General features: G+C 43.0%; 1 protein-coding gene across 1 annotated transcript in view; it reads left to right on the top strand.

The window, feature by feature from the left end:
• The window catches only part of fbxl17 (F-box and leucine-rich repeat protein 17), a 188,233-nt gene that overhangs the window by 65,967 nt on the left and 108,173 nt on the right, over positions 1-14,093 (top strand). Inside the window, exon 8 of the mRNA XM_052068487.1 lies at positions 4,564-4,694. Coding sequence (XP_051924447.1) covers positions 4,564-4,694 — 131 coding nt within the window. The remainder of the gene's footprint in view (positions 1-4,563; positions 4,695-14,093) is intronic.

Raw genomic sequence — 14,093 nt, 5'->3', positions numbered from 1 at the left:
AGTGATGGACAGTCGATGGGCGCATGACAGATAAAACACTCGCATGCACACACACACATCCATCCATCCCCGATGAGACAATACAATTTATTGTTGTTACTAGACTTATGACTAGGGATGGGTACCGAAGATGAGACCTTTTTTGGGGATGGAGCAATTTAGGGGCACGGATTCAGGTGGGCAACTCCGCTGCTTGTTAAATGAGTTCAAGAAGGACCAACTTGACATCACTTATGCAAAGTTATGCTACACTCACAATGTAGCTCCGCTACTGTATAGCAACACTATTCCGATCAATATATTCAATAAACCTCTCACGTTGACAAAGAGTGATCCAATCTTGTTTCGCTTCTGTCTGACTGAGCTCTTTGGGAGACTCCGACATGGATGGAAAAAACCAAAAGTGCCCGCTTGTATTCACGTCGTGACACGACGACGCTCATCTCACCCCTTTGGCCTCCGTCGCTTGCGGTCTGACACCGTCTGCAACACATGAGGACGTCTGAGCGGAATGCGTAATGGCGGCAAGGCCACCAGCGTCGCCGCCACAACAACACAAAGACCCTTGTTGTGACTTTGACTTCCTCTTCGGAACTTTGAATGTGAAAGTGGCTGTCTGAAACTTTGCACCTGAACTCCTGTGTTTGCTGTGTGCCAAATTTTCAGCAAAGTTAACTTTTCTTCTTGTCTACATGTGCATTTTTTTAATGTTCCTTTTTTTATGGTTTGTTTTCTCATCGGCGCAGGGTAGTGGCTAATTTGGGATGATAAGATTGTGTTTGTTGGATACTGATGATAGGATTTTTTTTAAAGTCCAAACATTTCTTGTTGTTCCAGCAACAAAGTACAGTTAAAATGATCGTTGTCTCCTTCCGACAACCGCCAAAAGCTGAGTTTCGCCAAAGAAAGCATCAGCCGCACTCTCATTCTCAAGTGAATACGACTGTGTACACATGAAATTGTTTACCCAAGTATCAATCTTTAGAATAAATATTATTTTTGGAGTTGAGGAGACTGTGGCTGGGTCTACGTGAGTGTATTTTAATGTGGCTTTCAATATCGGCCTAATTTTTCCGTATCGGACCAATCAAAATTTTTTCATTTTTTTCTAATATCAGGCCAATAATAGTTCAATCCAATAAATATGGTGCATTCCGACAAATAGCCAAAAGAAGCTGAACCCTCCAAATTTAGCCAGCGCGCCGACTTAGCAGCGCGTACCAAAAATAATGCTCACGACTGCAGTTTGACAGACAGCGCCAGTCTTGACATCATGTAGCTTTGCGGTTTTCACATCATATCCTCTGCATGAGGTCCAGCAGACCTTAACTTCCGGCTTGGCATCGCATAACACTTGAGGTTGTGTAAATAAATGGTGTAATAACGCAGGAGTTGTAAGTGAGCGTGGACTTTTGGCCCTATAACACGTGCTTTAATGCAATAAAGTGTCAAATCACCAGCCTCTAATATTGAACTCCCCGCACTTATAGCCGAGGGAGAGTGTACTTTGAAAAACGTGTGTTATTTTTCTTTAATTTCAAACGGCGCGCTGCGTTTGACCTCAGACTCTGGTTCTTCCTGGCTGAGAGAGGCTTTAATTGAAGCCAAGCCAGGAGGCGAACCCCCCTGCGGTCATGTGGGCCGCATTAAATAATAGCCATTTCATCAAGAAATGTGCTGCTACACCCATTGTCTCACCTATGAGACGTTTTCTCATCCCTCTCTTGTGTGTGAATTGATTGCGTGTTTTGGGTTGGAAATAATGGAGAATGTGTGCGTAATTTATGTCCAATTTACCAGCGAAAGATTTAACACTGCTTTTCCACACATTGGACTTCGCATAATAAGATCCCCCTCCCCTCCCCTCCATCTATATTGAAATTAAAAACATGCCTTCAAGACATTCTGAGTATTCGTTGTTAATTTACTGATTGGAGATGAAATTATTTTGGGAGAAAATGGTTGATTCATTTGAGCAGTGCGATTTCACAGTGTGCGATTGTGTTCTGAGAACTTCCATTGTGTTTGTGCATTTGAGCGTGCATTTACGCACAGAAGTTGGAATATTCATAAAAATCAATGCGCGCATTAATTTGAGCGCCAGGCTGCGTATATTCATGGATGGGGACGGCAGGTTGGGCCTCCGAGCAGCTGGATTTTGCAGGTTTCGCTGTTTTTACGAACGGCATGAATAATTAGTCAGGTGTAGCTGCCAACTGGGGTGAGACGTGACAAAGTCTGCGTGGTCACAGGCGGCAGAAAAGAAAAATCCTCTGAACCCACAGCGAAACCCCCACTCATGTCCACTTTTTTTTTTAAGTTGATTTTTCTTTCTACCTAAATCACCGGCTTTGTTTTCCTTTACCGTCGCGCGCACCGTTTCTGTTTATTTTTCTTCCTCTGCGCATACAGTCCTCTGACACACGTCGGCACAAAATGAACCATTTCACCAGTGGAAGTGATTAAATACGATGGGAGCCGTTAAAACGTTTCGAGTCAAATTAATGTAATCTGTCCACTATAGGAAAACAAACGCCGACTTTGGGTCCTGTCACATGATTTGAGGTCTGAGTAATTCCTGAAACCGTTTTCTTTTTTTTTATTCCTCTTGCATAGATGGATTAACAAAGTTCTAGTCTTCGCTGCCTCCTCCCTTTCACCAACACACAGGTTTTCTATTTTCGCCCACTTAGCTACACTACGGGCCAATCGAATTTGACTGTGGTTGGCCCCATTTCCCATTGGTTAGCCACATCAATGAAACACACTCCATTGGCTGGAGTAAAAAGCACAGTTTTAGCCGACATAAGCAGTTTTAAATTTGGTGAGCAAATACGACTTTTGTCCCCTGGTGGGGGCAGCGGTGAGGATTTCCTGCAGGTTTAATCACGTTAATAAATCTGCATGTGTGAGGGTATGTAATGGTCACATGGTAAATCTGATTGGATATAAATGACACACACACACACACACACGGTTTATTGTGCATGAATAATTCAGTTATTCGATTCAGCATTGGCCACAGGGGCACGCGAACATTTATTTTTTTCGCGAGTAGAGCATTGGCGCGTATTCGTGCTTGGCCACATTCAGCTATGCGTTTAAAAAGCGGGCCTTCCATCAGATACGAGCCGCTCAATCACTTGACCTTCTTATTCCTCACCCATCTTTCCACGCACAAGCACACGCACGCGCGCCCGCAAGTTGTTTGTTTACCTCTCAGCTCCTCAGCATGTACATACAGGCGGGCTCCGTATTATCACAACACTACACATTCAGTTTCATGTTTATTTCATGCCGAAGGAGACCTTTAAAACAAGCCGTGCCATGCAATTTTATCTCCCGGACGGAGTGTGAAAGATTTTGATAGCACTTTTAGGACAGTTAGCGGTCTCAGCGTGCGTAGAAAGACCCTTTCCACACGTGCTTGCTTCACACAATGAGCCTCTGCCCCCGCGTGCATTCACGCGGCTTCTTTATATGTCAAACCTATAGAGCCGACAGTAGTGCGCCGTGATCTTAGCACCCAAGGTGAGCTTGTTTTCTGCTGTGACATTTAACAACCTGGAATATCACTCTCTTCTGATACCTTATGCACACGCACACGCACACGCACGCACACACGCACACACACACACACACACACACACACACACACACACACACACACACACACACGCACACACACACACACACACACACACACACACACACACACACACACACACACACACACACACACACGCACCCACTCACACATGTTCAGTTAAATGTGCTTCATTCATTTTCAGAAGCAGGGCCATTTTTTTCTTTGGACATGGTGGGTGTCAGGAAGCCAAGATTTTTGACTAATCCTGAGACCTCTTTGGGCGTATTCAGATAGGAGAGAGGGATTATTTAAAATTGAGCAGATGAAAGGAAAGGGAGTGCGTGCATGTCTCGGGTTGGCTCATAAGTCCTCCCAGCAGTTATGGAAAACCAAATGTTTGTAAGACATTCTTTTTAATTGGTGTATGTATTCATATGTGAAACAGACAAAAAAATAAATCTTTTTGGGGTGGGACATTTTCAAAATAATGTGTATATACTGTATATGTATGTGTGTGTGTGTATATATATATATATATATATATATATATATATATAATGTATTAGTGTTGCAACAATATTTCCATCTCCGTTCCAATTATTCTACTAGCCGCCATTTTCTTTGATGTCTCTGCGATTGGCTGGCAACCGGTTCAGAGTGTACCCCTCCTCGTGCCCGAAGACACCTGGGATAGGCTGTGCTGTCAAAGTTAGCACTTTAACGTTGACAGCCCTAGCTTTTAATAAAGAAAAGCAGTACTGTATTGTATACAAAACACGATAAAACATAAATACAAGAGAAGGTAGCTGAATAATTTGATTTAATGGGTCTAAGTACGATACAACCACAATATGGGTGTTAAACGTGTGCGTTGCGGGGACCGTTTGATTGTTTGCCCGTTTCAAGAAATAACTGACCTGGCTGACGTTTTCACCGCCAAACCTGCTGTTAACTATACTTTACCGTGTTTTCAGCTCCGCAACCTGACCGTCCTGGACTTGCGGCACATTTCGGAGCTCAACAATGAGACGGTGATGGAGGTGGTGAGGAAGTGCCGCAACCTCAGCTCCCTCAACCTCTGCCTCAACTGGAGCATCAATGACAGGTTTGTCAGCCTGTTCTTTTCAGTGACTCGGTGTCACACACACAGTTTCTATTTTGGGTCACGTCAATGCGGGCGTTTGATAACCACTGGTAATCGCGCCCCCACACAGTCAGTAAAAATCGTGTTTTTTTTTCCCATAACTCCATCCCATGCCAAATCAAACCAAACCAAAATAATGCCTTGACATCTTGCAGTCCAAGCAGGCGAACACGTTTTAACAGAAATGAATACAATTTGAATGCAAGTCCACAGAGACAGAAAAACAAACAACCAATTTAGAAAGGTAAACAGAGCCAGAGGATTCCCCTCATGTTTTTTATTTCCCTGTAATGACTCATTAGTTGTCTTGATTGACAAATAATGTGTTGCCAGTTTAACAATGAGTCTATTTTCAATGAGCTGACAGATGTATGCTGTTATTAAATATTCTAATTGGATTTTTGTTATCTCTATTCCAAATTGCTCATTTGTTGGTTGACTGTTGGTTTGATTTTAAAACACATTTCAGCGACCAATTAATAGTATTATGGACGCATAATCGGCAACGTGGGTGTTTGACGAAACTGATTCACTTTTTAAACATGCACTCAATGGAAGATCATCTCACGAACACAAAAAGAAGACGAAGAAATCATCTCAAAACCCTGATTTAAAAAAACAAAAAAGACTTGCTGTGTTTCTTTGTCCCTCTGGTCATCTGTCTCCGTTGCTCCCACCATCTGCTTTGGGAGACGGGGCCTGCGCCGTATTGTAACAACAAGAGTAAACCATCTCCTCTTTTATTTATCACCCCTGTGTTTTATTCATATGTTTCAATTTAATCTATCGATTTGCAGCTACGGTTGTTGCTCCTCCGCCGACTGCGCTCCCACTCTGGCTCAGGAGTGTGAACACAATATTGAATTTTAACATGGTGCACATGGTGCAACGGTGTGCCTGTGAGAGTGTGTGTGTATGTGCGCTTGTCTGTGCGCAAAATCATTCTTGCATTCACTTTGCAGCAGACGTGATGGGAATGGGCCAGTAATACCCTACCCACCTCATTTTAATCAACAAAACGTGAAATTTGGCAAAATGCTCGAAAGGGCTGGGCGCACATACGCGTGCACACATGTGCTCTCGCGCACACGCTTAACATGCTGCATTGATGCCGTAATGATATTTACTGACCTGGCCCGTGGGCTTTAAGCCGTGCGTGTGTCTGACGGGAGCTTGTCCGGATCACCTTTGGGGATATTGGAATTGATCATTGGTTTTGCGTGCGCGATGTGTGTTTGTGTGGCATCATGCGGTATTGCGTGTCTTAGCTTTGAGGGTGACTGAGCTGGTCAGCCATTTCTGATGAATCTTCCGCCCCAAACGGAGGAGTTTAGAAAATCCTCGAGTGGGAGGTGCAGTTTACTCTCTGTGCCTCCTGGCCCATTTTTGTGCGTTTATTGTTGTGCACAATGTGTGTGTGTGGGGGGGGGGAGTGTGTGTCTTGTGTAGATGCCGCTCAAGGCCTGAAAGCAAATAAAAGCCTTCCAGTCATAAGATACTTTATTGCTACTCTTTACAGTCACACGGCTCGAAGCTTGACAGCAGTGCGGGAAGGAGTGGGGGGAGTGGGGGCTCATATTTAAGGGGGAGTGTACGTCCGGCGTGTTCGAAAAGATGTGGGATTTAAAGGTTCAATAGGTATAAACCGTGACACCAGATCATGCCATATTTTTTGGGGGTGTGTGCTTGCATCATCCTAAAAATGTGATACAATGTTCAAACTCAGTCAGGTAATAGTATTGGAGGCGTTCTGGGTTTTTTTTTTCCTTCACCTTTCACTTGGCAGCGCTGGTTTCATCATGCGTGTCTAGAGCTTGCAAGCCAAGGTGTGATGACACTCCCAACAACAGCTACTTCTATGAAACACCTTTGAGATACACCTCTGGAACTAAGTTGGACTGACACTTGCATATACAAGCACCATGTCCTTGTTTGACCCAGAATATGTAAGACATGATGATATTTTCCACAATATTTGACGGTCCTTAAAAATGGAAAGAAAAATGCGACCACATGCCACAAGTAGTTTTTATTAATGGATCTGACGGTAGGAGAATTAAAATGATTTCGAATCTATTTTGAACACCTTATTTATAGTACAGTTGACCGTCACTATTCGGGAGGATTGGGTCCGGCCCGACCCTTGAATAGCCAAATTTCACGTCTTATTGATGCCCATTTAAATTTATTGGTGAACAATAATAGCAATTAAACTGCTAATAGTATCCCCAAAATGCTGATAAATACTCAATCCACTGATTTTCATTTCTTGAAAAACATCTGCTGGTCCGATTCAGCCGATCTGATCTGTGTAAAGTGAACACAAAACAAAAAGATCGACCAAGTGACCAAGCTTCCTAACTCTTAAAACGTGTGTCACTCATAAATCAAGTCACCACTGTATTTATAATCTCGAAACATTGTAATTCGAAGCCGTCGCAAAGTCGAAATAGGTTACAAACCAACATAAAGTGGATTGTCTGTGCCCAAGGTTTTAGAGGTCCTACGCGTCATGGCCGCTGTGACACCCACCCACGCAAAGTAGTGATTCATACCAACGCGTCTTGCTTTGGCATCACAGTAAAGACCAAAAATGACTCAAGCCCTCTTCACAATAGTCCTCCGAGGGCACAGCGGGGTCAGAAGCAGTGTGAATGCTTCAGTCGAGTGGTAGTTGGCCAGGGGCAGGTAAACAGGCGCAGGAAATGACCCCTTATTTCTAGGATCAATTTGTCCCCTGATAAGAGGCCATTGGAGAGATACAGCCCTGTGGGCGGTAAAGTACTCGGTCATTTTTCTTTTGCCGCCTCTTGATTTTTGTTGTGTTTTTTTTCCCTTTCCCTTCTCCACTTGTCTTTCATTTCACGGCAAAAGAAACACTGTGCTATCTGGATCTCCTCCTCATCCTTCTGGGTAATAGTCACAAATAACGTCCATGTAAGAAAGCGAGAAAAGATGAACAAATCAAGACTTTCCGACCGTCGCAGGCCAATGGGTAGATTGCGACAGTGGGACGTCAATTTTTGGTCACTGTCATTTCTCGGCGTGAGGGGATAAAATGGGCTGCATGCGAGCGGGCGGGCCGGTCATTTCTCGGTAGCGTCTCCAGCATTGATAGCGGGCCAAAATGGAGCAACGTTTTTCAAAATTTCACCGTTTGAACATTGGGAGGGAGCCACGATTAGAGTGAAAATAGCTGAATAAATGGCAAACTTTTTTTTTCCCCCCCTTGCTGATCGGTGTTTTTATCCCATCTTCACGAGCCTTTTTGTTGCGCACGAAATAGTTTTATTGTTTTCACTGTGATTCTTTTTGTGTGTTTACATTGATTTTATTCGCCGAGAAGCCTGAATTATTGAAGATATTAAAATAAAAATAAACAGTCCTGAATAATTTTTACACTCTGTAAAAGAAGTGATATAAAGCTAGGAATGACCCCCCTCCACCCCATTTAATTGTAATAATTATCATCATTGCTTTTGTTGAAATGCTGATAATTTTATTTTTTTCCTGTGTGTGTGTGTGCGTGAGTGTATGTGTGTGATTAGAGGTCCTTCAAAATAAAGGATAATAATGTTTATTTATCATATACAGTAATAATTTGACAGAAAATAAGGTAGATAAAGTAGTAAAAAGAAAAATCAGTCTTCATTCAACACAGTTATTATGTTCAAGGGAAGAAGTAAAATTTGTATCTAGTCCTACCCCGTTATGTGTTTATATCTAATAAATAATTTTTATATCAATCAGAAAAGAAAAAAGTAAGAAGAAAGAAGTCTCCATTAAGGCTCATACTTTACCCTTAACCGTGATATTTTTACAACTTTTGGTTTGTATCAGGATTATATACACATATCCACACCCTGGCACTCTTGTGTCAATTTTCTCTTGTATTCATAATGGATATTTCAATACCTTTCTCTATTTATCAACTTAGTTCTGATTTATCATTATATTTAATGATGATAGAATTTATCATTTTAACTCTGATTGATGTAGGTTGTTTGTACTATTTTTTTTAATTTGTTTTTGAACTCAGCAAGCGATTTACTCATTTTCAGGTCCGTTTCGAGATTATTCCACCTTTGATAGATACACTTCTTTGCTTGATGTTTGTTCTTGTTTTGCGTTTTTTGAATAAGTTGGTACCTCTTAAATCATAGCTGCTTTCCAGAATTTCGAAAAACTTCTGAATGTTTTGGCAGAGCAGGTTATTGTGTGCTTTGTGCATTAATTGGGCGATTTTAAAGTCAACCAGGTCATAAAAATCGTATTTAATTTGATAAATAGTGGATTTGTGGTTTCCGTATATTTTGATCTATTAATAATTCGAATTGCTTTTTTTTGTAGTTTTAGAATAGGGAGTGTGTTTGTATAGAATAAGGATGGAACATTGTCTATCGACTTTAATTAAGGGAAAATTATAAGTGCTAGTATTTTTCCACCTGGAATTCTGTTTTATTCTACTCCACAGTCTCCTCTTTGCTGCAGCGGGGCCGTTTTTGTGCTGTGCTTTCTCTCAAATACATTTATCTCCAGTGCCAAGTGGTTACTACAGGAGAAATTGAGACACACTCTCAATTTTTGTTTGTTAGCATGTCTCGTCTATAATGGTTTGGCATAGTTTATCTTTTTTTTTGGGGGGGGGGCATAAGTGGTATGTTCCTGTCATTAGTGAGGTAAGGTGATAGAGCCTTGCAGTCCATGGCCCCTGAAAATTGTGGAATGCACTTCGATTAGAGCTAAGAACTGTCAAAAACTATTTTTTTTCAGACTTAACTGTTGACTATTTTTTAATTGTTTTTCTTGTAGTTATTGTGTATTGTCAAATATGCAAGCACTTTCCAAGTCATGTGCTTAAAAAATGAGTTCAGCCAACTACTTTATTTGAGGTAACTCCTTTTTTGTTGTTTTTATAACCGCGTTTTGTAAATGCCAAGCTAAATGTCAGCCGAGCGACAGACATTTGTCCTCGTCTTGTTACTCCGCCATCTGTCTCTCCAGATTTGAGGAGAGGTGCTGAGGGGCGTTCCCATGTCCTTGTCACTTCTTTTTTTTGGGCTCCTCTGAAACCTTCATGCTTGCATCAGTGCTTTCTACTCCTCAGAGTTTCTTCTCTCACTGCAAAGTTATGTGCTGGACCATCATCATTTCTATTACAAATATAGGTAATGGTTTAATTACTATTGCCTGCCGTATGCAAATTATTATTATGCAAATTGTGGTCGCGGAGGGGGTGGGGTTTCTCAGAAGCCGTGCATTTTTCACCATCTTCGTTTCTTGCTCTGCTTTATTCTCTCGCTTCATCTCTCTTGCAGTCGCCTTCCTCCGTTCTTTATCTTGCAGTCGCCTTCCTCCGTTCTTTACTCTCTCTCGCTCTCAGAGAAGTGATTAGTTTTGGCAGGTTGTGTGTGAGGCTGCGCGGCGACAAACACCCTGTCGGATACTTAATTTTGAGTAATGGCGGCGTCAGACTCTGACGCCTTGATAAGTTTCCATGATGGAGATACAATCAAGGCAAACAGTTGAAACACTTCAAAAGTTATCACTTTGTTTTTTTTTTAATTTGCAACATCCTGCACTGCTTAACACAACAAATTAACAGTCAAACTCCATTTTTTAATTGATAATGCTGAAGACCTTTCCGCATTAAGTTCTCGCCATCACTTCTACCACCACTTCTACTCTGTTGTTGGACGGGCCAGGAGCCTTTTGCTTGGAGAATGACGACTAACGAAATAAAAAGGAGAAGAATTTATTTCAAATGAACAAATGTATGGTCCGTGTAATTTTCTACTCAATTTTCCACTTGTCCATATTAAGGTCATAACTGGAGCCTGTCAATTAATTGATAATTTTCACTCTTTCTCTCTGTCTCTCTCATCTGCCTCGCACCGCCGAACAATCCCGGGTTCAAATCGCTGCGAGGGGCCGTCCTTGCTTGTGTTTTCCCAGGTTTCCCAGGTTTTGCTCCCTTCTGCACCCCCCCCAAAAAAGCATGTTTGATTGATTGCAGATTCGAAATCGGCTTTTTGTCCGTACTTGATTGGCTACTAGTTTACGGTGTAACGTGCCGCCTTGCCCAAATTAAGATGGAATACTGTACTCACCCATGACCGAAATGAGGGCAACAGCTATGAAAGATGAATCAATGGTTGTTTTGTCATTTTAAAGCTCTATGCATCCATGCACTCTCCCTGCGCCCTCCCATTGTTAAATTTCAAATGCAAACGTCCACTTCAGTATGACATGATGGATGGTCAAAATACATTGCATGAGAAAAGACGCACATCACCGCTGAATGCTGGCTAGTGTCCAACGCCGCGACACAGCTGCGATATGCAAGTGCTATCATCTAACAAAATGAGTCCGAAGCCTGACACTGAAAGCCATGTTAACCGAATCGTCGAACCATGACGCAAAGAATTATTGTTTCAATTTTGTCCAAATACGTTTTTCCTTGAATGTGATTTTACGATGTTCCCCCGTGTTCGCTCATGTTTTCTAAAATGTTATTGCTTTGGTCGATTACCAGTGCAAGAGAAAAGACAAGAAGCCAATAAAGAACATGATTTAAAGACACAAAGATGCAAAATGCGTTTCTCCAAAAAGAAGATTGCCGCCGAGAGTGATTTTCTCTTATTAGATTTTCTTGCTTTTATCCAGCTTTGCCTCTTTGTGCAGGTATGATATTTACCATTTACTTCCACTCTCAAGGTTACTTTACTGTGAAACAGATTTTTCTCCCAACCACTGAACTTATAAAAGTCGATTACAAAATGTTCCACCGCCTAATTTTCGGACCGGTATTGCCTTTGGGGAGGGGGTCCAATTTTTCAGGAAAGCAAAGGGACCAATTTTGATTTTTAGTTGTTATTTCAGTGCAGTGTGCAATTTTCAAACCAGGGCAGTATAGTTTCAATTTACCACCCAAAATCAGCAGTGCATGTCTCCCAGTACATCTATTTGAGCGTATGTGTAGATACTCTGGGTGTCAGCCAGGCCGCAGTAGGCATCTCTCGCTGTATATTTCGAGACACTTGCCTGTGTGTTTGTGTGTTTTAAGTACACATGGCCACAAGGCTCAGTGTGACCGCCGCCAAGGAGCTTGGCTTGTTTCCTCAGAAAGTCGAGACTGCATCCATTCACAGTGCAGATGGTTCTGCGTGTTGAAACTGATTGCCGTCGCTTCGAATCAGTGTGTCAGTAGGTTATGCCACGGTGTTCTCATGAAGTGCTCCATTGACCAGGAACCGCGGCAATGGACTCCGTGCGGGCATGCTTGGTCACCGGGCCCCAATGAAAAGGCAAAAACCGGCCCTCAAAATGAGTTTGTGAGATGTGCTTTCTCTTTTCCGTGGCCCTTCTGCAACGGCCATTACCCACACAGCATGCCCTCAAATCATTTTAGTTCAAAATGACTCAGGACCGTGCTTTTGGAACCAAAGCACACTATCTCACGATTTTTAAGCAATAGTCGTTACGGGTTAATAAAGTTTGCAAACAAGTCTGGATTAAGACTTGGGCTCATTCAGTGGAATGCCACGTATTTGCCGCCATCTGCCGGGCAGCACTGATGGCTACTAAAAGTGATGGCGATTGTCTTAAGAAGTCATTTTAAATTGCAAGCATTTGAGCATTTGGCTAATAAGCCCAACCATCAGCAGAGGGTTGCGGCACACCATTTTATTGTCTCTGTTTGCAAGCGCTACAACATTTAGATCATAAATTGTTGTTTACAGTGGGAGGATGGACACTTCATTGTCATGACGCTTTTCGTCGGACAATATGAAGCATAAAATTGTGAATGGGCACTCATTTATATAGCTTTGAGTACTCAAAGCGTTAGCACATTCGCTTACCGATGACGCAGCATCGGGAGCAACTGCCGGGTTCAGTATCGTGCTCAAGGACTCTTTGACGTGGTCGCGATGGCCAGAGAACGAACCACTCTCCCATTGAGCCATGCCGCCCCCATACCTTCCAACATAGGACATACTGTATTTATTTATGTGTGCATATCACAGTGTGGTGGCGGATGCCAGAAATATATTTGTGTCATAAATGAGAAAAGTCCACTCGTGATCATGGTAATATGGCGAGGATGTCGTCTCGCGAGCAATCAAAAGCTCTTCACAAATGGTGAATGAAACAGTCGAAAGGAAACCGCGGTTCAGATGTGTCACAAAAGGAATAAAAAAAAAGGAACACAGTGAAAAATCAATGAAACGTTTGCAAACTGACTCTCCGAATGACTGAAGTTTGCGCAGCGAGGTTTGAATATTCCGTCTGTGTGTCATGGATGCGACTCCGTTTGGCATTGTTGTGTACAGGTTGTTTGGCGTACAGGTGGCAGGCACCAGATTGTGCGGCTTATTATGGTTGTCCATACTGTGAGGTCAGAGCGCCGCCTGTGTAATCTAAATGGTAAAGAGACCGCAGGGCTCAGCTGCCCTTGTTCCACCATGTTGGAAGCCCTGGCATTTGGCCCTGGTTTGAAGACCAAAGCTGTAATTTTCCTTCTTCCTCCATTCTCTGGGGGGGGGCCTTTGGAAAAAGCCACGTTGAAAAGTATTCTTTTATAGGCTTCTCCTTTCATGTGCTCTTTCTTTATCATCAATTGCGCACATGTCCGCGTGCCCTTGTTCTGTCCTGCCAGCATGTGGTCTGAATTTGCCTTGTTCTCGTTCGTTCTTATAGTGCCGCTTTTATTGATACCATGCCTCTCCTTTGTCTTCCTTCCTGCGCTCGCTTCCCTTCTTCCTTCGCATCCTCTCACTGCTCTTCCTTCTTCATCTATTAACCCCCCGTACCTCCCCGCAGCGTTTTCCTGCTCGCCGTGCATCGCTCTCGTCGGCGTGATCTCTGCTTTCTTACCCACGGCACATCCGCCGCCCCGCAAATGAGAGCGCGGAGAGTGCGACAGCCAAAGGGGAGAGCATGATGCAGCGCCCAAGGAGCGGGGGGTTTAATGAAGCCAGCCTAAATGAATTTTACTGCTTCCCATTGAGCCGCTCGCTCCCCAGCGGCCGAACCCCGTCGTCGTGTTTTCAGGCCGCCCGCTCCGTTCTGCTACCTGTTTGTCACACCTCTGTAATTAGCTGCCGCTATTTAGGAGAGTAATGGCGTTTCGGAGCGGCGCTCTGTTATGGGAGCCTCGAAAGTGAATATTTTCATGCAAATGTTTCCAAATCAAGGCCAAAATGGGAGAAAATTACCCATGGTGTCGAGTGCTGAAGAAATACACGCGGGTCATTTTCTGCCTAAGAAGAAGAAAGGAAATTGCGACTGTCGTTAAACCGATGGAGGGCGTCCGCTTAGATTTGTTCACTGGGATATTTGTACACAAATCTCTGGTGA

The sequence above is a fragment of the Hippocampus zosterae genome, chromosome 6 (assembly GCF_025434085.1).
Source record: "Hippocampus zosterae strain Florida chromosome 6, ASM2543408v3, whole genome shotgun sequence".
In the NCBI taxonomy this organism is placed as follows: domain Eukaryota; kingdom Metazoa; phylum Chordata; class Actinopteri; order Syngnathiformes; family Syngnathidae; genus Hippocampus; species Hippocampus zosterae.
This window is presented reverse-complemented; position numbering and strand designations above follow the sequence as displayed.